This window comes from Dendrobates tinctorius, unplaced genomic scaffold, assembly GCF_039654945.1.
Source record: "Dendrobates tinctorius isolate UK_male_01 unplaced genomic scaffold, ASM3965494v1 ptg000060l, whole genome shotgun sequence".
Lineage (NCBI taxonomy): Eukaryota > Metazoa > Chordata > Amphibia > Anura > Dendrobatidae > Dendrobates > Dendrobates tinctorius.
The window spans coordinates 64,582,967-64,605,843 of NW_027361728.1; the positions used below are offsets into that span (position 1 = coordinate 64,582,967).

Here is a 22,877-nt window from a genome sequence, read left to right on the forward strand (position 1 = left end):
ACCCCTTTTGAAAATTAAAAACTTGGGGCCAAAGAAATATTTTACAGGAAAAGATGGTTATTTGCCATTTATTCAGTCTAAAGTTATACAATTCTGTGAATTGCCTGAAGGTTAAAAATGATCAGTACACCCCTAGAGAGGTATCGTTTCCAAACTGGGGTCACTTGTGACGTTTTCTAATGTTTTGTCATGTCAGGGGATCTTCAAATGTGACATGGCATATGCAATCTATTCCAGCCAAAATTGAGCTCCAGAATTCCAGAATTCAGTTGGCGCTCCTTCCCTTCCGAGCCCTTCCATCTGCCTAACTGTCACGCGGGGCTTAGTTCAACTCAGGCTGAAATACCCGGGGCCCCTGTGATGTCCCTTTAACTAGGGGAAACCCTGTCTGTCCCTCAACCCAGGGTTTTTGCTGAAGGTGCAAATGCCTGAGCCTCCACCCTTTCCTTATCTCCTGCTCAGCCCTAAGCTTAACCCTCCACCCTCCACCCAGTGAGGAGACAAACCACCAAAGCCCCAAACAATAAAGACAGACAGGGAGAACTTAAACTGCACCGCGCCGCATACACACAGGACTATACAGTAATGTGAACAGGGCACAACAAAACACAAATATGGGAAGGCGAGAAGGTAACAATGGATCATACGACACCAGATATGAATCTCTCTCTCTCTCCAACACCTCCACTCCAGACCGGAACCACTTGGTATGAAACACAAGCTATAATCGGCGACGCCCATAGGCCAGCACGACTATTTAAAGACCGTGGGCGTGACCAAACATCCAACCTGATCTTCAGCTAGATTAACCCCCGATAGCCTGAGAAACTCAAGCCGGCGCCACTGAGGCTATAGTGGACGGAGGTGGAACTACCTCTGCCTGCCGGACGCTGTGGTGTGAATAGCTTCCGACATGACAGTACCCCGTCTTCTATGAGGGACCCCAGGGCCCTCAAGACTCATAGGACCCGGCTTGTCCGGATGACGACGGTGAAAAGAACTGACCAGCCGATCTGCATGTATGTCCGAGGCTGGTACCCAAGACCTCTCCTCCGGACCATACCCCCGCCAGTGTACCAAATACTGAAGAGTACGGCGCACTACTCGAGAGTCCACTACCTTGGAGACCTCAAACTCTAAATCGCCATCCACCATGACTGGAGGTGGCATCGGCGTCGTGTCCAGAGAGCCTACCACCTTTTTCAATAAAGCCCTGTGAAACACGTTGTGTATCTTGTATACTGCAGGGAGTTCCAACCGATAAGCAACTGGGTTAATGATGGCAGCAATCTTAAAAGGCCCAATAAACCTTGGACCCAATTTTAAAGATGGAATTTTGAGTTTTATATTTTTAGTCGCTAACCACACCCATTCACCCACACACAGGTTCGGACCTGGCACGCGTCTACTGTCAGCCACCCGCTTGTACCTCGCACTCATGCTCAACAAACGCTGTTTCACCCTCCTCCAGACCGATGATAATTGAGCTCCTAGCTGGTCCTCCTCCGGGAAGCCCCCCCGAGTCACCCTGACGTAAGGTACAAAATTGAGGATGTTGACCGTAAACACAAAAGAACGGAGACTCTCCCGATGACTCTTGATGGTGATTATTTAACGCGAACTCGGCCAGAGGAAGGAAAGTAGACCACTCCTCTTGGTTGTCGGACACAAAGCATCGTAAATACTGCTCCAGATTTTGGTTCATGCGCTCAGTTTGACCATTTGACTGTGGATGAAACGCCGATGAATGTGACAACTTGATCCCCAAACGTGAGCAAAAAGCTTTCCAAAACCTCGCAACAAATTGAGTTCCCCTATCAGATACTATGTCCGACGGAACTCCGTGGAGTCTGACCACCTCCTGCACAAACACCTGAGCCAACGTCTTCGCATTGGGCAAGGAGGGCAATGAGACAAAATGCGCCATCTTTGAAAATCGGTCAACCACCACCAGGATGACCGTGTTCCCCGCCGAGACTGACAAGTCAGTGATAAAATCCATGGAGATTTCTGTCCATGGCCTATTAGGTACCCCCAGAGGCTGTAGCGTGCCAGCAGGACGGGCTCGGGGCGACTTGGCCCTGGCGCACGTGATGCAAGCTGCCACGTACGAGACCACGTCCTGCCGGATTTTGGGCCACCAGAAACGACGCGATACCAGCTCCAAGGTGCCCTTAACCCCTGGATGACCAGCCAGTACTGAGTCGTGATGTTCCCTCAACACCTTAAGACGAAGATGAAGGGGTACAAATGATTTGTTGGCGGGAAGTCCTGGCGGTACCTCCTCTTGGGCCTCGGCAATCTCCGCCTCTACCTCAGTCGTGAGAGCCGAAACCACTACACCTTCCTGGAGGATGGGTACCGGTTCTTCCCGAGGTTCTACCCCCGGAAAACACCTGGACAAGGCATCCGCCTTGGTGTTTTTAGCCCCGGGACGGTAAGTCACCAGAAAATTGAAACGTGTAAAGAACAATGCCCAGCGAGCCTGCCTAGGAGACAGACGCTTGGCCGACTCCAGATAGAGCAGGTTCTTATGGTCGGTGATGACTGTGACCTGGTGAGCCGCCCCCTCCAAGAAGTGTCGCCATTCCTCAAAAGCCAATTTGATGGCCAACAACTCCCTGTTGCCGATATCATAATTCCGTTCGGCCGGCGACAGCTTCTTGGAGAAGTAGGCGCATGGATGCATATCGCTCAAAGATGAGCCCTGTGACAGTACTGCCCCCACTCCCACCTCAGACGCATCAACCTCCACCACAAAAGGTTTAGACACGTCCGGTTGCACCAGAATGGGGGCTGAAGCAAAACTGTTCTTCAGACGCTCAAATGCACGTATCGCCACCTCAGACCAGCTAGTCAGGTCGGTACCTTTTTTTGTCATGTCCATGAGTGGTTTGGCTATAGTAGAAAAGTGTTTTATAAATTTCCTATAATAATTAGCAAACCCAAGGAACCGCTGGAGCGCTTTCAGATTATCAGGCCTTTCCCATTGTAGCACCGCTTGCACCTTATATATATCCCAAAAAAGGCAACTCCTGAACAAAAAAATAAGCATTTTTCCAGCTTAGCATAGAGCTTATTCTCACGGAGCAACTGTAACACCTGCCTGACATGCTCTAAATGAATGTCCCGGTCGCTCGAATAAATGAGGATATCATCCAGGTATACAATCACAAATTTCCCCAGGACATGAGCAAACACGTCATTAATAAAATGTTGGAAAACAGCAGGCGCGGTTGTCAACCCAAATGGCATAACCAGGCTCTCAAAATGACCCTCAGGAGTGTTAAAGGCCGTCTTCCACTCATCCCCCTGACGGACCCTTATGAGGTTATACGCCCCCCTGAGGTCAAGCTTGGAAAACCACTTTGCCCCCGCCACCTGGTTGAACAAATCAGGGATCAAAGGCATCGGGTATGGATCACGGATCGTAATCTGGTTTAACTCCCAGAAATCCAGACACGGCCGTAACCCCCCATCTTTCTTCTTAATGAAGAAAAACCCCGCTGCTACAGGTGAGGACGAAGGCCGGATGTGTCCTTTGCTCAGACTCTCCGCGATGTAGTCTTTCAGAGCTTGTCTCTCTGGACCAGAAATATTAAACATCCTGGCCTTAGGTAATTTGGCCCCGGGTTTTAACCTAATCGCACAGTCATAGGCTCTATGTGGAGGCAGTTCTGAGCAACCCTTCTCAGAGAAAACATCCGCGAAATCCTGCAAAGCCTCCGGCAGGCTGGGCGTCACGGCGGACACACATGTGGCCAAGCAATTGTCCTGGCAAAAACCACTCCATTGGACTATGTCCTGAGTTTTCCAATCAATCACTGGGTTGTGCCTGGACAACCATGGAAAACCCAAGACCATTTGTGCTGGGAGATTACGGAGGACCCTACATGTAACCCACTCCGAATGTAGGACCCCAATGTGGAGTTTCACCTCAGCCACAAACTCCGTAATCTCCCCCTGAGGGAGGGGAGCGGCATTAATGGTAACCACCTGAATAGGATGAGGGAGTTTTTCGATCTTAAACCCGGCAGTGCGTGCAAACTCCTCATCTATGAGATTGGTGGCGGAACCGCTATCCACAAACACTGATATTGGTAGCTCTCTGCCCGCGATAATAACCTTGGCAGGGAGCATACATTGAGATACCATCATGGAGGATATGCATACGCTCAGCTGGGTCTCCTCCATACCCACTGAGCTTAGTAGTTTTCCGCCGGTGTGACCTTCTTCGGTAGCACAGGACAAGCGTTAACATAATGATTCCTTTTACCACAGTAAAAACATGCTCCGGGCTTCATGAACCCAGGGACGCGACGCTTAACCTGTGACACCCCCGCAATTTGCATAGGTTCAGTGGGCTCACCTGCAGCAACCACACCTGCACCCCTGCTTTCCCCCAGGGGTAGCGTCTCCTGTGCCCCCTGACGCAAACGGCGATCAATACGTATAACCAAACTCATGGCAGACTCCAACGATGCAGGAGTCTCATACATCAGGAGGGCCTGTTTAACTCTTCCTGAAACCCCATGAATAAACTGACTCCGCAGCGCTGGGTCGTTCCACTGTGTGTCTACTGCCCAACGGCGAAATTTGGAGCAATAGTCTTCCGCCATACGTTCCCCCTGACGGAGGGCGTGGATTTTAGATTCTGCTAGAGCTCATCTGTCGGGATCATCATAAATGAGTCCGAGTGCAGAAAAAACATTATCGACAGAATGATATGTAGCAGAGTCAGCTGGTAAGGAAAATGCCCATGCTTGGGGGCAGGGCCGGATTAAGGTTGGTGGGGGCCCCTGGGCAGAAAATCTGGTGGGGGCCCCCATATCATTAACATTTTAGCCATAACAGTAGAGCGCGAACTGTAGCACTTAGATGTACAATCTAATCTTATCCTCTTGTTCTGCCACATTTCCACCACCACCATCATTGCATTCTCACCCACCACCCCATCATTGCCCTCTCGACCATCACCCCATCATTGTCTTCTCCCCATCACTGCCTTCTCCATCACCCCATCACTGCTTTCTCCCCATCACTCCCATCATTGCCTGCTCCATCACCCCATCACTCCCATCATTGTCTGCTCCATCACCCCCATCATTGCCTGCTCCATCACGCCATCACTCCCATCATTGCCTTCTCCATCACCCCATCACTGCGTTCTCCATCACCCCATCACTGCCTTCCCCCATCACTCCCATCATTGCCTGCTCCATCACTCCCATCATTGCCTGCTCCATCACCCCATCATTGCCTGCTCCATCACCCCATCATTGCCTGCTCCATCACCCCCATCATTGTCTGCTCCATCACCCCATCATTGTCTGCTCCATCACCCCATAATTGCCTGCTCCATCACCCCATCACTCCCATCATTGCCTTCTCCATCACCCCATCACTGCGTTCTCCATCACCCCATCACTGCCTTCCCCCATCACTCCCATCATTGCCTGCTCCATCACTCCCATCATTGCCTGCTCCATCACCCCATCACTGCCTGCTCCATCACTCCCATAATTGTCTGCTCCATCACCCCATCATTGCCTGCTCCATCACCCCCATCACTCCCCTCATTGCCTGCTCCATCACCCCATCACTGCCTGCTCCATCACTCCCATAATTGTCTGCTCCATCACCCCATCATTGCCTGCTCCATCACCCCCATCACTCCCCTCATTGCCTGCTCCATCACCCCATCACTGCCTTCTCCATCACCCCCATCATTGTCTGCTCCATCACCCCATCACTGCCTGCTCCATCACCCCCATCATTGCCTGCTCCATCACCCCATCACTGCCTTCTCCATCACCCCCATCATTGTCTGCTCCATCACCCCATCACTGCCTGCTCCATCACCCCTTCACTGCCTGCTCCATCACCCGGCCCCATCACTGCCTGCTCCATCACCCCCATCATTGCCTGCTCCTTCACCCTATCACTGCCTTCTAGACCATCACTCCCATGTCCCATCACTGCCTCTGCCTGCTCCATCATACACACAGATATACACACACACAGACACAGACATACATACATACACTGATACACACATACATACACACACAAGACACCACCTCTCTCCTCTCACCTGTCCTCCGCAGCATCGCCAGCGCTTCCTCCCTCACACAGCAGCGGCCGCTGAATGATGACGTGTGAAAACAGGAAGCGCGGCCTCCGGGCAGGAAGCAGGACGGACCCTTGCCGGCCGCTCCGTTCCTGCTATTCACTGACGGCGTCTAATATTTATCCTCGCGCTGCGTTGGCGGTCGCTGCCCAGTGGTGGGGGCCCCCTTAGATGCTCTTGTGGTGGGGGCCCCGGGGCTGAAGCCCCGCCTGCCCCTCCTATAATCCGGCCCTGCTTGGGGGTCCCCACTCAGTAATGATAACACCAGGCCCACCCGATGAGCCTCATTACCTGAGGAGACCGGGCGCATGCGGAAGTATAACTTGCAGGCCTCCCGAAATATGACAAATTTGCTGCGTTCCCCTGAGAATCGTTCTGGCAGCGGGATCTTCGGCTCTGCACCGATACCTGCAGATGCCGTTTGCACCTTCGCTACTACCAGGCCCTGCTGCTGAACTGCCCCTTTCAACTCGGAGACCTGTAAGGACAGCGCCGCCAACTGGCGGGTTATGGAATCCATGGGATCCATGGACTCCTGAAAAATGTGGGCCGATTATAATGTCACGCGGGGCTTAGTTCAACTCAGGCTGAAATACCCGGGGCCCCTGTGATGTCCCTTTAACTAGGGGAAACCCTGTCTGTCCCTCAACCCAGGGTTTTTGCTGAAGGTGCAAATGCCTGAGCCTCCACCCTTTCCTTATCTCCTGCTCAGCCCTAAGCTTAACCCTCCACCCTCCACCCAGTGAGGAGACAAACCACCAAAGCCCCAAACAATAAAGACAGACAGGGAGAACTTAAACTGCACCGCGCCGCATACACACAGGACTATACAGTAATGTGAACAGGGCACAACAAAACACAAATATGGGAAGGCGAGAAGGTAACAATGGATCATACGACACCAGATATGAATCTCTCTCTCTCTCCAACACCTCCACTCCAGACCGGAACCACTTGGTATGAAACACAAGCTATAATCGGCGACGCCCATGGGCCAGCACGACTATTTAAAGACCGTGGGCGTGACCAAACATCCAACCTGATCTTCAGCTAGATTAACCCCCGATAGCCTGAGAAACTCAAGCCGGCGCCACTGAGGCTATAGTGGACGGAGGTGGAACTACCTCTGCCTGCCGGACGCTGTGGTGTGAATAGCGTCCGACATGACACTAAACAGTTAGTTTTCCCCACATAAGATGTATCGGTGTACTAAGGAGAAATTGGTCAAGAAATTGTACAGTCCATTTTCTCCTTTTACCTTTGTGAAAATTTGTTGCAAACTAACATTTTTGCGGGAAAAATTTATGTTTTTGTTTTCACGGTCAACGTTATAAAATTCTGTGAAGCCCCTGTGGATTTAAGGTGCTTACCATACGTCTAGATAAGTTCAATGAGGGTGTAGTTTCCAAAATGTGGTAATTTGTGGGTTTTTTCCACTGTTTAGGTACATCAGGGGCTCTGCAAACGCGACACGGCGTCTTCAATCTATTCCAGCTAATTTATCACTTCAAAAATTAAATAGTGCTCTTTCCCTTCCGAGCCCAGCCATGCTCCTAAACAATAGTTTTCCACCACATATGGGGTATCGGTTTACTCAGGAGAAATTTCAAAACAAATTATACACTGCATTTTCTCCTGCTACCTTTGTGAAAATGAAAAATTTGAGGCTAGATCTACATTTTTGTGAGGAAAAAGTCAAATTTTCATTTTATTCCTTCTACATTGCTTTAATTCCTGTGAAGAATCTGAAGGGTAAATAAACTTATTGAATATTGTTTTGAGCACTTTGAGGGGTGCAATTTTTTAGAATGGTGTCACTTTTGGGTATTTTCCATCACATAGGCTCCTCAAAGTCACTTCAAATGTGATGTGATCCCTAAGTTGCTGATCAACTTTTAACTGTTCTAACTTCCTAATAAAAAAAATTATGTTTGAAAAATGATGCTGATGTAAAGTAGACTTGTGGTAAATGTTATTTATTAAATATTTTGTGTGATATAAATCTCTGGTTTCAGGGCATACAAATTAAAATGTTTGCCAAAATTCCAACATTTTCACAAATAAACGCAAAAAAAATCTGCCTAAATTTACCACTGACATGAAGTTCAATTTGTCATGAAAAACAATCTCAGAATCAGTGGAAGAGTTCTAGAGTTTTTACCTCCTAAATTGACACTAGTCAGAATTGTAGAATTTGGGCCGCTCAGGAAGGTGAAAACAGGCTCGGAGTGAAGGATTAAAACATGAAATGCTGCAGAGACAAAACCCACAGCTGAAAAACGCATGTTTAAAAGAACACATTAAAAAATGACATAACCTTTATTCCTTTATTAGTTAATTGGTGCTGAAATGCTCCAAAAATCTGCAGCATCAAAAGCGCACAGTTCTCATTGTGAGAACTTAGCCTTAGACAGCAGATGTAAAAGTCAGCTATTAACTCCCTGAAGATGCTGCTATTTACCAGTTGCATTCCCGACCGACCAAATCTTGCAAACTCTACAAGTCAGCAAGAAGTAAGATGTGAAAATCAAGTTCTAAATCATTATGAAATCAATAAAGTTATTTCACATTTATTGAATCCCTCCAATGTTTCTGCACTTTAGTGAATAACTGGTAAAACATTATTATATTAAAATGAAGCACATTTTTGTATACAGTATATATTAGATAAGAATATAAAGAAGGGCAACTACCTGGTCTCCTTTTTTATATCATATCTATGATTTATTCTTTGACGCCTCTGCTAAGTAGTGATAACAGTTTAGACTTACCCTTCACATTTCGGGGATTTGGGTTCTTCCATGTCGGTGTCATTATTCAAGATGGTCCGGAAGTGGAAGGGAAACATGCCACCAATGATAAGTTCATGGTTCTTAGATTCTACAAATCCATGGAGGTCAAATTTTCCTATCAGCCTGCACTCTTGGCCACGCACCAAATTCTGGTTCTGTAGACATATGACCAAAGCCACCACTATATGGAGCATCTTGCGGTTCTTTAGCTTGGTCTTCATGATGATGAGGATGATGATAAAAGAACACCGTTGTGATCACTATCAGAGGTTCTCAGTTAATATCCGAGCTTTGCAATAAAGACACCTTTACAGTTGTTGACCTGTAAAGGTATAACAGGGTGTCCCCAGGATAAGAAGGCCTGAGGCTTCCTCACACAGATCATGGCACATTTGTCAGTCAGGAGAGAAACAGCTGTCAGCAAGAAGTGATCCCAATGCTTCACTGTTCATTATGTTAAATACACCTACAGGTATTCCTGAGGGATCCCACTGCTTTCTTGATTGGCTAGAAACATAAGTCATGAATGAAAGGTTTAAAGTATCATATGTTACTTAAACATATGCTATATCAACTGTTGCAGCTACCGAAGATATTGCTATTATTGGAGTCACATAGGTTTGTAAAGGCCAACATTTCAATAATATTACTACATTTGCAGATTGCTCATAATGCACTTTCCTAATATAATATTCAGTGAATTTATATGTTAACTTCAAAGATATATGTAAACGGGCATCATCCACTATTCAAATGTAAAGGGATCACCTAATGCATATACAAAACAATATAAGCAAAAAAGTAAAGAAAAAAGCATATGCATCAAAGCAAGGGATCGCCAGAATTGGATACAATACAAAAGAATTTGTATTGCAAACCACACACAAATTAGTTAAAAACATTTAAAAGTCCCATTATGGACAAACATCAGAGAAAATGGGTCACAGCAATAGAGAGTATAATACTAAGGCACCACAAGCCATGATAATGCAAGCCCCGAGTGAATTCACTACCTTGAGTAAATCCCTTTAAGACTGAGGGTACCGTTACACCTAGCGATGCACCAGTGATCCCGACTAGCGATTTGATCCTGTCAGGATCGCTGGTGCATCGCTAAGTGGTCGCTAGTGAGCTGCCACACAGGCAGATCTCACCAGCGACATCGCTGGGGACGGGGGTCGCTACTTACCTGTCAGACGCGGCGATCCTGCGTCCTCCTGCCCAACTCCACGCGTCGCTCGTCGGCGCCACAGGAAGCCCCAGCAGGAAGTGGCCGACGAGGAATGGTCCAGGAGCTTCTCGCGCGATCAGCAATAACCAGCAGGGGAGCCGGTCGGAGTTAAGTATCACATGTAGCGATATCGCTAGCAATATCGCTGCAACGTCACAAAATCGGTGACTTTACAGCGATATTGCTAGCGATATCGCAGTGTGTAACGGGGGCTTGAGACTCACATAGCCTGACTGCTTGCCAATTTTTTTTTTTGGGGGGGTGACTGCTACATCAGGTTACGGTAAAGTATTTGGTTTACCACCACCATGGCCTCTCCAGAGTATATTCTGTATTGTTTCTCTTTAGCCTTGGTATTTTTTGATTGATTGTATATTTTTGCTGGGATTTATTTATATATTTAGCCATTGCTGGGTATTTGCTATCAGTGTGATAACAGCATGCAAACATTTGATTATATCTGGGTGTATATTGATTGATATTGATCTTTAATTACTATCTGTCTTAAAGGGATTTACTCAAGGTAGTGAATTCACTGGGGCTTGCATTATCATGGTTTGTGGTGCTTTGAGAATTATGCTATTTATTGTTGCGATCCATTTTCTCTAATGTTTGTCCATGCTGGGACTTTTAAATGTTTTTAACTAATTTGTGTGTGGTTTTCAATAAAATTTATTTTGTATTGTATCCAATTCTGGTGATCCCTTGCTTTGATGCACATGCTTCTTTTTTCCTTTTTTATTTGTATGTGAACTTCACACTCATCTCATGTAAGGGTTAACACAAGTAACTGATAACCAGGGGACTCAGCATCTGGACTTCTAGCTGACTGATAGACCTGGTTGTATATGAGCAGGGATGTTCATTGTGAATGAAACAATATACACTGTAATAATCAGACATACTTTAGTAGGGTTATTATTTCCTTAAAATATTGTCTGGGACTAAACAACTGATCGTCTATGCCAGGGCTGCTACCATTGCAAAAAAAAGGGGGGGGGGGGAGACAAAAGCGCAATAGGGTCTTATCCACGTTACAAAGGACAGTATATCTTGAAATATGCTCACCAGGTTAGGATGAGATAAGAGCGTGTAGGTAGCGGCTGCTGCAGATCCACAGGACTTCAGTGACCAGAAGAAATGATAGATCCAAGGGAGGTTCGTAGCTATATTCCGCGCTGCCGCTTTAGACAAATTCCAGGAGAGTGCTGTATGATTGCAGTGGTTTTATTCTACGCGTTTCAGGGGTCTCATAGAATCATAGAATCGTAGAGTTGGAAGGGACCTCCTGGGCCATCTGGTCCAACCCCCTGCTCAAAGCAGGATTCGCTAAATCATCCCAGTCAGATGTCTGTCCAGCCTCTGTTTGAAGACTTCCATTGAAGGAGAACTCACCACTTCTCGTGGCAGCCTGTTCCACTCATTGATCACTCTAACTGTCAAAAAGTTTTTTCTAATATCTAATCTGTGTCTCCTCCCATTCAGTGTCATCCCATCGCTTCTAGTCTTTCTTTGTGCAAATGAGAATAAAGTTGATCCTTCTACAATGTGACAGCCCTTTAGATATTTGTACACAGCTATTAAGTCTCCTCTCAGTCTTCTCTTTTGCAAACTAAACATTCCCAACTCCTGCAACCTTTCCTCATAAGACAGGGTTTGCAGACCGGTCACCATTCTGGTCGCTCTTTTCTGAACTTGCTCCAGTTTGTTGATGTCTTTTTTAAAATGTGGTGCCCAAAACTGGACACAATATTAGAGATGAGGTCTGACCAAAGAGGAGTAGAGGGAAATAATGACTTCATGTGATCTAGACTGTATGCTTCTGTTAATACATCCTAGAATTGCATTTGCCTTTTTTGCTGCTGCATCACACTGTTGACTCATATTCAGTCTGTGATCTATTAGTATACCCAAGTCTTTTTCACATGTGCTGTCACTTAGCCCTATTCCTCCCATTCTATATATGCATTTTTCATTTTTATTGCCCAGATGTAGTACTTTGCATTTCTCCCTGTTAAAAACCATTCTGTTAGTTGCTGCCCACTTCTCCAGTTTATTTAAATCTTTTTGAATCCTCTCTCTCTCTTCTCTAGTATTAGCTATCCCTCCTAGCTTTGTGTCATCAGCAAATTTAATCAGTTTACCCTCAATTCCTTCATCTAAATCGTTGATAAAGATGTTGAACAATACAGGGCCCAGGACAGAGCCCTGTGGTACCCCACTTGAGACATTCTTCCAACTGGATGTGCAGCCATTTACGACCACTCTTTGGGTCCAATCACTAAGCCAGTTATGAATCCACCTAACAGTTGCCTTGTCCATTCCATACTTAGTCATTTTTTCAATAAGGATTGTATGAGAGACTTTGTCAAATGCTTTGCTGAAGTCAAGATATACTATATCTACAGCATTTCCTTGATCCACCCAATCAATGATACCGTCATAAAAGGAAATTAAGTTAGTCTGACATGACTTATTAGTTACAAACCCATGCTGACTCTGTTTAATCACTTCATTCTTATCCAGGTATTGACATACATGTTGTTTAATAATTTGTTCAAAGATCTTTCCTGGTATAGAAGTCAGACTCACCGGCCTATAGTTGCCTGGGTCCACCTTCTTCCCCTTTTTGAAGATAGGAACAACATTTGCTCTTCTCCTGTCTTCTGGCACTTCTCCTGTTCTCCAAGAATTTTCAAAGATTATGGAGAGGGGTTCAAAAATTTCTTCTGCTATCTCCTTCAGTACTCTGGGGTGTAATTTATCTGGACCTGGAGACTTGAATTCATTTAGGTTAGGCCGGTTTCACATTAGCGCTTTTTCAGCGCGCGCACGGCCGGGGGTAGCTCCGCCCCCGAGCCGGCTCTCTGCCCGGCGTGCCCGCCCCTTGCTTGTAGCGCCGCCTACTAGCGGACAGCGGCGCCTGCGATCGGCGCACCCTATCTTTAGCATAGGGTGCGCAGATCGTGCGCAGGCCGTGCGCTAGTTGCGCTTTGACCTGCGCTGCGCACTTTTGACGGTGCGCCGTGCGCGCCAAAATCAAACTTTTCGGATTTTGGCGCGCACGGCGCACCGTCAAAAGTGCGCAGCGCAGGTCAAAGCGCAACTAGCGCACGGCCTGCGCACGATCTGCGCACCCTATGCTAAAGATAGGGTGCGCCGATCGCAGGCGCCGCTGTCCGCTAGTAGGCGGCGCTACAAGCAAGGGGCGGGCACGCCGGGCAGAGAGCCGGCTCGGGGGCGGAGCTACCCCCGGCCGTGCGCGCGCTGAAAAAGCGCTAATGTGAAACCGGCCTTAGCTAAGTGTTTCCTCACTATCTTTCTGTTTATAGATATCCTGGATTCTTCTATTCCCTTAATAGGACAGTGAATAACAGTTGATGTTACATTTCCTTTCTGAGAGATAACAGATGCAAAATAGGAATTTAAAAGTTCAGCCTTCTCAACATCCTGTCTTACCATTTCATCATTTTCATCCTGTAAAAATCCTATAGCATCTTTGACTTTTCTTTTACTTTTGACATATCCCCAAAATCCTTTATTATTGCTTTTGACATCTCTTGCAAGCCTCAATTCATTTTCAGCTTTAGATAATCTGATTTGTGCCCTGCAGGTTCTGCAGACAGCATTATTTTCTTCTTTAGATATGCCTCCCTCTTTCCATTTTATAAACATTTTTTTCTTCCTTTTTAGCATGTGCTTAAGTTCTGTGTTCATCCATCCTGGTTTCCTTAAATGCTTCCTATTCTTCCCTCTTTTCGGAATTGTTAACAACTGTGCTTTGAGAATTTCATTTTTCAAGATTTCCCATCCTTCCTGGACATTTTTGTCTTTAAGGATATCCAGCCATTGGATCCCTCCAATTCTCTTTCTGAATCCCTTAAAGTCTGCCTTTCTGAAATCTAACCTTGACGTCTGAGTCTTCACAGGTCTTCCGCCTCTAGTTATCCAAAATTCCAAAATAGCATGGTCGCTACCTCCTAGGGTCCCAGCCACTGTTACCTCCTCAACCATTTCCTCCCTGTTTATAAGGATCAGATCCAAGGTAGCAGTTCCCCTTGTTTTCTCCCTTATCTTTTGGAAGATAAAGTTGTCAGCAAGAGAGGATAAGAATTTCCTTGACCTGTTAGTTTTGCCTGAGAGAGATTCCCAACAAATGTCTGGATAGTTGAAATCTCCCATGACAAATGTCATATTTTTTGGAGAACTTGGCCATTTGATGCATAAAGAGTTCATCCATATCTTCAGCTTGCACAGGCGGCCTGTAGTAAATGCCTACAATGGTGTCCTTTCCATTGTTCTGTCCTTGTATTCTTACCCAAACAGTTTCCACAGAACTTCCAGTCTCTGAAGCTTCAATCTCTGTGCAGATATACGCGTTTCTAACATACAATGCGACACCCCCTCCTCGTTTATCAAGTCTGTTTCTTGCAAATAAGTTGTATCCTTCTAGTCTTGTATTCCAATCATGTGTATTGTCCCACATTGTCTCATGCCCCCTTCATCAGGAAATACCACCTGCTGCTACCAGGAATTCCAGGACTCCATACTGAGAACATTTTTGGGCCCCCTTGAGACTCTGCCCAGGCTCCACCTCAGCTCTGCCTCCATCCCTCAAACTTTCCACAGTCCCACTGCCCACTCCTGGAAAAACTTCACTTTTGCACCCCATCCTTATCAATCACACATTAACAGTTCCCATCGAACACCAAATCACACAAATAGCGAGCAGCTTTTGTTATGGCCAAAAGATTTTTTAAACCACCAAGGTAGTCTCTTTTGGCTGGGCCCTACTCTACTCTACCCTACTTATTAAACATTTCTTAAAATACCCAATATTCTTTTTAGGTATATTTTTATTTATTTTTCTTTAAGGGAATGAGTCAAATACATTTTTTAAAATGACCATTAATACCACATACAATGGACAAAGACCGTCACCCCAAAGCTGGACCACATATCATGACCACATAGTGACTGAATAATGCCACATACAAGGAACAAATGCTGCCACACCATGACAAGAACACATATTACCACCACATAGTGACCAAATGCTACAATACTGATCATTAATTAAAAAAAACACAATACTAAGTGCCATTATACACAGGAGCTCTGTATATAGTGTACAGGTAATACAGTGATCACCGGTGACATTAAACACAGGCGCTCTGTATATAGTGTCAGTGTACAGGTAATACAGTGATCACCAGTGGCATTATGCACAAGAGCTCTGTACATAGCATATATTGTATAGTGTCAGAGTACAGGTAACACACTAACTCACCTGTAATGTCTGTAGTTGAAGTCCCTCATCTTCGCTTTTCCTTTTCCAGCCTAGACTCGTCTCTGCATAAAATAACACAGTTACCTGGAACACCGCTTCCAGAGCACATTCCCCACTTTTTCCCTTTCTTCCACACTATGCAGTGCACCCACCATTAATATATAATTAGTTATTATGAAACCCACCATTCCAAATATAAATTGCAATCCACCACTGTGCCCCAACAACTATAAATAGCCACTTTCCACATTAATAAATATATAAATTAATTATCACCTGCACTCTTTCCCCCAATTCAATACCAGTCACTTCATCCTCAGTACCCCCACTATGTACCTCCCGCTCTCCAGATTCATTATATTTACATGCCCCTTCCACCCCAATTCATTGTCATGTGTTCTCTCTCTCCTATCCCCACCCTCAATTCATTATCAACTGCTCTCACCCTCATTCATTACATGGTTTACTTTCCCCCTCACTCAATTTATTATTATTTGCTGCCCCACCCCATTCATCATCACTTACTGTCCCCCATCCCCCAGTTTCAATACAACATCATTTACTCCCCCACCCTCAATTCACCATTTGCAGTCCCCTTTCTCCCCACCCTCAAATTCATCATTTGTAGTTCCCCACACTCATTTCATCATTTGCAGGAACACCTGGTTAAGCCGATATTTCCAGTGTACAGGGATATCAAACAAGAGCATTTTCCTTTGTCTAGATGTCTTATGTAGCAAGAGACACTGATATCCAGGTCCCTTATTCATTAGTACAGTCGATGCTTGTGCACTAATCATGCTACATTGGCCCCTACATTGCAGTGATGGTTGCCCCATCTCCCCCCGCTCACTTCACCATTTGCAGCCCCCCCTCACTTCATACTGTGCAGTTTCCCACTTCATCATTTGAAGCCCCTGCCACCCAACTCACTTCATCATTTGCACTCCCCCTCCCTCTCACTTCTTCATTTGCAGTCCCCCTCCCTCACTCACTTCATCATTTGCAGTCCCCCTTCCCTCACTTCATCATTTGCCATCCCCCTCCCCACTCACTTCATTTGCAATCCCCCCTCATTTCATGTTTTGCCATCCCCTTCACTTGATTTGCAGCCCCCCTCACGTCATCTTTTGCAGTCTCCCTCCCCCACTCTCTTCATCATTTGCAGTTCCTTTCCCCCTCTCTTTGTCATTTGCAGTCCCCCTCCCCCACTTACTTCATTTGCAGTCTCTCCCCTCACTTCATGTTTTGCCATCCCCCTCACTTAATCATTTTTAGTCTCCCTCTCTCCTCACTTCATCATTTGCAGTCCCCCTCCATCTCTCCCCTCACCCAATTTAATAATTTTATAAAGAAAAAAAACAAACATTTTTTTATACTTACCCTCACTGATGATCCCTTGGAGGTGCAGCTCTGCTTCTGGTGTCCTCGTACATGATGACGCATACGCGACGATGTCATCGTGTATGCGCAGTCACCTGACCAGAATTCCAGAGAAGGCAGAGGGAGCTGGAGCTGCACAGCCATTCAGGTTATACGGCCATGCAGCTCTGTGAAGCTCCCAGCGCCGACGTGTGCACCGGGCACAGTACTTTGCTGCACGATGAGGCCCAGGGAGTAGAAGCATAAGAGGCGCTGCCAGGATTTGGTCCGGGCCCCACCTCTATACTTCTCACCGGGCCCCATACAGCAGTAAGGGAAGTAATGCCCTGATGGCGGCCCTGGTCTATGCACAGGAGAGGTCATTAATAAGAGATTGATGTGTGTCCAACAATAGGAGTAAGATCATCTAATTCAAATAAGTAGGAGATCCAATGTAGTGCTCATCAGCTGCCACAAAACAATGTTAGGGATTCTGTTCTCCACCCTGTGCATAGCTTATATCCAGCAAAACAGAAACAGACTTGAACTGATCGATGGGGGGTACCTGGCGTCACGTCAGACCCCACTAATCTTATATTGATGACCTATCCGATGATTAAGTTATCAATTGTTTAGTTATGTACAACTCTTAATTTTGAACTTCTTGTACCTTTTTCTTTCCTCTTTATGCATTTTTTAGATAACTGGTTGAATAGGATCAAAACACATGTAAGGGGCCCACATAATATTGTAATATCACAGGTTCCCTAAAATTCTTTTTAAAAATCTTTTTTATTATGTATTACGGACTTACTAACTGAATATCTGCTCTAATTCTTCTTAAGACAAATTTATATTAAAAAAAAATCCACACCATCAAAATAATACTAATTCTCCAGAGGTCCAAGACATCAGGGGATTTGCTGAAAACACTTTTTATTTAGTTGATCAAAAAATAAAACTTCAGAGCTCCCATTCTCCAGATCGGTGGGGGTCCAGTGATCTGATTCTCAGCGACTGGGAGGTTATCACCGGATCAAGAGGAAAAAAAAAAAAAAGTGATCCAGCTTAAGACAGAGGCGGCTGCAATTTTACAAAGCTTTATTGGACAACTTAAAAATATGTTAGTTCTTTAAAAATGTCTCCACAGCAAACACCAAGCACACCAGTGAGGAGGACCAACACGTTTCAACTAAAAAGTCTAAAGGCCCCGTCACACATGACGATTTACCAGCGATCCCGACAACGATATCAACGTGTCAGGATCGCTGGTAAGTCGCTATGTGATCGCTGGTGAGCTGTCAAACAGACAGCTTCACCAGTGATTAGCACAGTGATGCCGAGCGCGCGGCATCGCTGTGTTCTGTTAGTTACCAGCTCGCTGATGCAGGCAGCTCGTAACTAACGTACACTTCGGGTATCCAAGGGACGTGCGTCCCTTGGATACCCGATGTGTACGTTAGTTACCAGGTACCTGCATCAGCGCGCTTGGTAACTAACTGAACGATCCTCCCACAATCCTCCGCGCAGTGCAGGGGGCGTAACCAGAAGATCCCGGGGAAATTCAGAGGCCCGTTTGCGCCGCTGCGTCTGGTACCATGGCAACTACCAGCACAACCTGGGACCCCAGGGGCCAGCCGCATGGCCTGGTGCAGGCGTCCATCCCCGGGGGTGGGGGTGTATAGCACAGGCTGGTGCTATACACCCGAGGGAGCAGAAGTCACAGCTTGCCCGCCAGGCCTGCATCAGTGTGCTTGGCAACTAATGTACACATCGGGTATCCAAGGGACGCACGTCCCTTGGATACCCGATGTGTACATTAGTTACCAGCTGATCGCTGGGCTCCCGCCTGTCACACGCAGCGATGCGTGCTGGCCAGCGGGAGCCCAGCGACCAAAGAAATGTCCTGGGCTTTCCTGCAGCGATCAGCGATACCGGCAGGGGGCCCGGTCGCTGATCGCTGTCACACACAGCGACCTCGCTGGTGAGATCGCTGTTGTGTCACAAAACTTGTGACTTAGCAGCGATCTCGCTAGCAAGATCGCTATGTGTGACTGGGCCTTTAGTCATGATCTTTACGTCTTTCTTTACGTTATCACCGGATGGTGGATAACTTCCAAATTTGAGAATATCCCTTTAAGTTTTTGCCAGAAATTTGCTCTTAAAATTTGTCCCATTTAATGAATCACCATATTTTGCAGATTATAAGACACACCCCAAATTTTGAGGAGAAAAATAGGAAAAAAAAACTTTTTTAATAAAATGGTGGTGCTTCTTATAATCCCATGCATCTTATTGCTTGCCGGCGGTGGTGGCTGTGGTGAAGCGGGGTCCCAGGGTTGCTGCTGGAGGAGGTAAGAGTGGACCGTTGCTGCAGGCCGCAGGCTGGGATGAGGGTGTGTTCGTATGTACGGCGTGCCACTGCGGGTGTCCGTGCTGCGGGTGTCTCCGATGCTGCTGTGGGGGCTCTGCTGACATTTTGTGAAAGGCCAGAGCTCCCACAGTTCCATTGTTTCCTATGCAGTGGACTCTGGGAAAATGGCTGCCAGGGGAGGCGCATGCGCAGATGGAGATCTAGGTACCAAGATCTCGGGAGATGAGATCTCATAAATACCATATGCCTGAACAACCCCTTTAGTATGCATTTTGAAAAGTACTTTGCATTTCTATGCTGATTGACTTTGCGGCAACATTTTTATCACAGATTATATTTTGTGCCTAATAAATCTGTGCAGAACTTAGATATAGACTAGCCATGCTCACTTTCAAGTAGAAAAAAAAGTGTTGAACTTGTCATATTTGTCTGTGTGTCTGTGGGGCTGCATTATACTGTGTGTGTGGGGCTGCATTACACTGTGTGTGGGGGATGTTGCATTCTATTGTGTGTGGGGGCTGCATTATACTGTGTGTGGAGGGACTGTGTTATACTCTGAGGGTGGCTGCATTATACTGTGTGGGGCCTGCATTGCACTATGTGTGGGGAGTGTTGCATTATACTGTGTGTGGAGGGACTGTATTATACTCTATGAGGGTGGCTGCATTATACTGTGATAGGGCTGCATTATACTGTGTGGGGCCTGCATTGCACTGTGTGTGGGGAGTGTTGCATTATACTGTGTGTGGAGGGACTGTATTATACTCTTTGAGGGGGCTGCATTATACTCTGAGGGTGGCTGCATTATACTTTGTGTGGTGCTGCATTATAAGCTCTGAGGGGCTGAATTATACTCTATGAGAGGGGCTGCATTATGCTCAATTTGCAGGGGACTGATTTATATTTATACTTTATTGAGGACTATGGGATGCATTATGTTATATGGGGGTTGCATTATACTCTATAAAGAACCATGGGGAGTGCATTATACTAATTATACTAAAAATATATGCTATATTATACTATATGTACTAAATGGGACATGCATTGTACTGTATAGAGGACTATAGGAAATGTATTATACTATATGAAGGACTATAGGATGCATTATACTTTGAGGAGTGCATTGTACTATATAGAGAACTATGGGGTGTGCATTATACAATATGGAGGACTATGGGGTGCATTATACTATATGAAGGACTATGGGGAGTACATTATACTATAGGGAGGCTATGGGGAGTGTATTATACTAAATTGAGGACTATGGGGAATGTATTAAAGTATATGAATGGATATGGGGCATATTATACTATATGGAGGACTATGGGGCACCCTATACTAAATTGGGGACTATGGGGTGTGCATTATAAAATATTAAGGACTATGGGGTGCAATGTACTATGTGGAGAATAATGGAGTGTATTATACTAAACAAGCAAAATCCTGCCTATTCATCAAGTGATTGGATTGTTAATGCTGGAACAGAAATCATTGTTCTCGGCAGCACATAGCCTGGAGAAAACTGCAGATATGCTACTGATAACATGATACTGTATGTGGACAGATAGATTTACTAGTAATCGTTCTGTGCACATCTTTGTTCCTCAGCTGGTGTAAAGATGCTGGAAAATAAGCATCAAACGACTTCAATATTGTCGATCACAGTAGTTTAATGGCCTGAACTCAGCAACCAAAATGTTTGTGCAAAGGTGGAATATGTTAGCATTTGGGGCACCACTTTAAACTTTTGACCAGAGCACCACTTTGTCTTAAACCAGCCCAGATTCCTCCTAATTGCTCCTCGTTGAACTACGTTTCCCATGCCTTCAGATATTTCAGTAGGTGAGCTGACTTTCCTACTCTTGTATACATTTTTTAACGTGTGTCACTGATTTATGGCTCGTAGTTTTGCTTGTATAAATCTCTTAGATAAAGGTATTACCAGAAAATGTTCAGTGTGACCAGCTTAGGCTCCTTCATGCTATAAGGCATACTTGTTATTACTTGTTTCTTTCCCTTCCAGCAATACAGAACACCTGAACCTGCCGGCGATGCTAATGTTTTGTTTGTCAGGGGACGGAGATAATAACGGATAAATTACATGTTCCTGTTATTAACACGGCACATGCTGGATATGATGTAGTAACTCTTACATGCACTGTAAATGGTTTCCATAGAAATCTGTAAACAGCTTCTAAAATCAGGAAAATGTCACTTGTAGGATTACATTAAACTATTCCCCATTACCTATCAAAACAGCAGAGCCATATGTTCGGAGGATGATTTTGTTGCTTTGGGCTCAAGAGCAGAGGTTGTATATGTCAAGAAATCCTCAAAAGAACAGTTGTCACTTTACCTGCAATGTGGTGGAAATAAAGCTCACCTAAAGGGAACCAGTTGCCGAAACCACCGGCATTATGAATCGCAGCCTGGCTGCACGGTTGCAGCTGTGGCATTGCAGAAAAAATATAATTTGAAGCTCTGGTAGGGACCATAGGGAGAAGTAAAACTAGTCCCTCTGGCCGGCTCATCCCAGCGCTGCTAGAAATGATTGACAGGACTTTACCTATGTACACGGATAACAGTATAATTAACTTTTGATAATCTTTTCAACCCTTGCCAAAAAGGATGTAATAGGAAATGCTAGGTTGGTAGGTAAACATAAAAGCACAATGTGGCAGCAGGCTGCAGTATAGTTGTGGTGTGTACAGTTGTCAAATTGGGCTAGTAAAACAGCTATGCACAGTGAAATGTCTACTTTTGTCCTATTTTTTCGACATAATTCAACCATCTTAACAAAAATATTAACTAAGAAATGCATAGTAGGGGCACAAGCAAATAGCCAATATCAGCATCAGTGTGCTATATTGGTGTGGGGAGTTTAGATGTAAACTTTGACTAGTAAAACGGACATGCAAAAAAAATTGTTTGCGGCATGCGCATTTTGTAAGGTAGACAGTTGCAATTAAATGTATGGATCTTTGTGAATTTACTTTTGAAGACCAGACAATTTTTTTTTTCTTTTGCACTTTCGTTTTTCATCCTCTTCTTCCAAGAGTTTCCATAACTTTTTTACTTTTCCGTCGTCTTGTTTTTTGTAAGATGAATTGTATTTTTAATGACACCATTTATTTTACCATATCATGTGCTAGAAAATATGGAAAAAAATCCAAGTTAAGTGAAATTGTGAAAAAACTCCAATTCTGCAATAATTTTTTGGGCTTCATTTTTACGGAGGGTAGTATGCAGCAAAAATGACCTGGAAATATGAATCCTCAGATCCATTCAATCAGGATGATACCAAACTTATATAGTTGTTTCATATTTTAGAAGTAATATAAAAAAATAGTAATTTGTAAAAAAAAACAAATAAATGATTTGTGTTGTGTGCTTTCTTTGATACCATTCTGAAGTACATACAGTGGGTACGGAAAGTATTCAGACCCCTTTAAATTTTCACTCTTTGTTTCATTGCAGCCTTTTGGTAAATTCAAAACAGTTCATTTTTTTCTCATTAATGTACACTCTGCACCCCATCTTGACTGAAAAAAAAATCAGAAATGTAGAAATGTTTGCAAATTTATTAAAAAGAAAAACTGAAATATTACATGGTCATAAGTATTCAGACCCTTTGCTCAGACACTCATATTTAAGTCACATGCTGCTCATTTCCTTGTGATCCTCCTTGAGATGGA

The 22,877-nt window shown here is 45.1% G+C and overlaps 1 protein-coding gene across 1 annotated transcript in view; it reads right to left on the reverse strand.

Annotated features, from left to right (window-relative positions):
* LOC141092818 (vomeronasal type-2 receptor 1-like) overlaps positions 1-9,143 on the reverse strand; it is a 161,448-nt gene extending 152,305 nt beyond the window's left edge. The window contains exon 1 of the mRNA XM_073579145.1: positions 8,902-9,143. Coding sequence (XP_073435246.1) covers positions 8,902-9,143 — 242 coding nt within the window. The remainder of the gene's footprint in view (positions 1-8,901) is intronic.
* Positions 9,144-22,877: the final 13,734 nt, after the last annotated feature.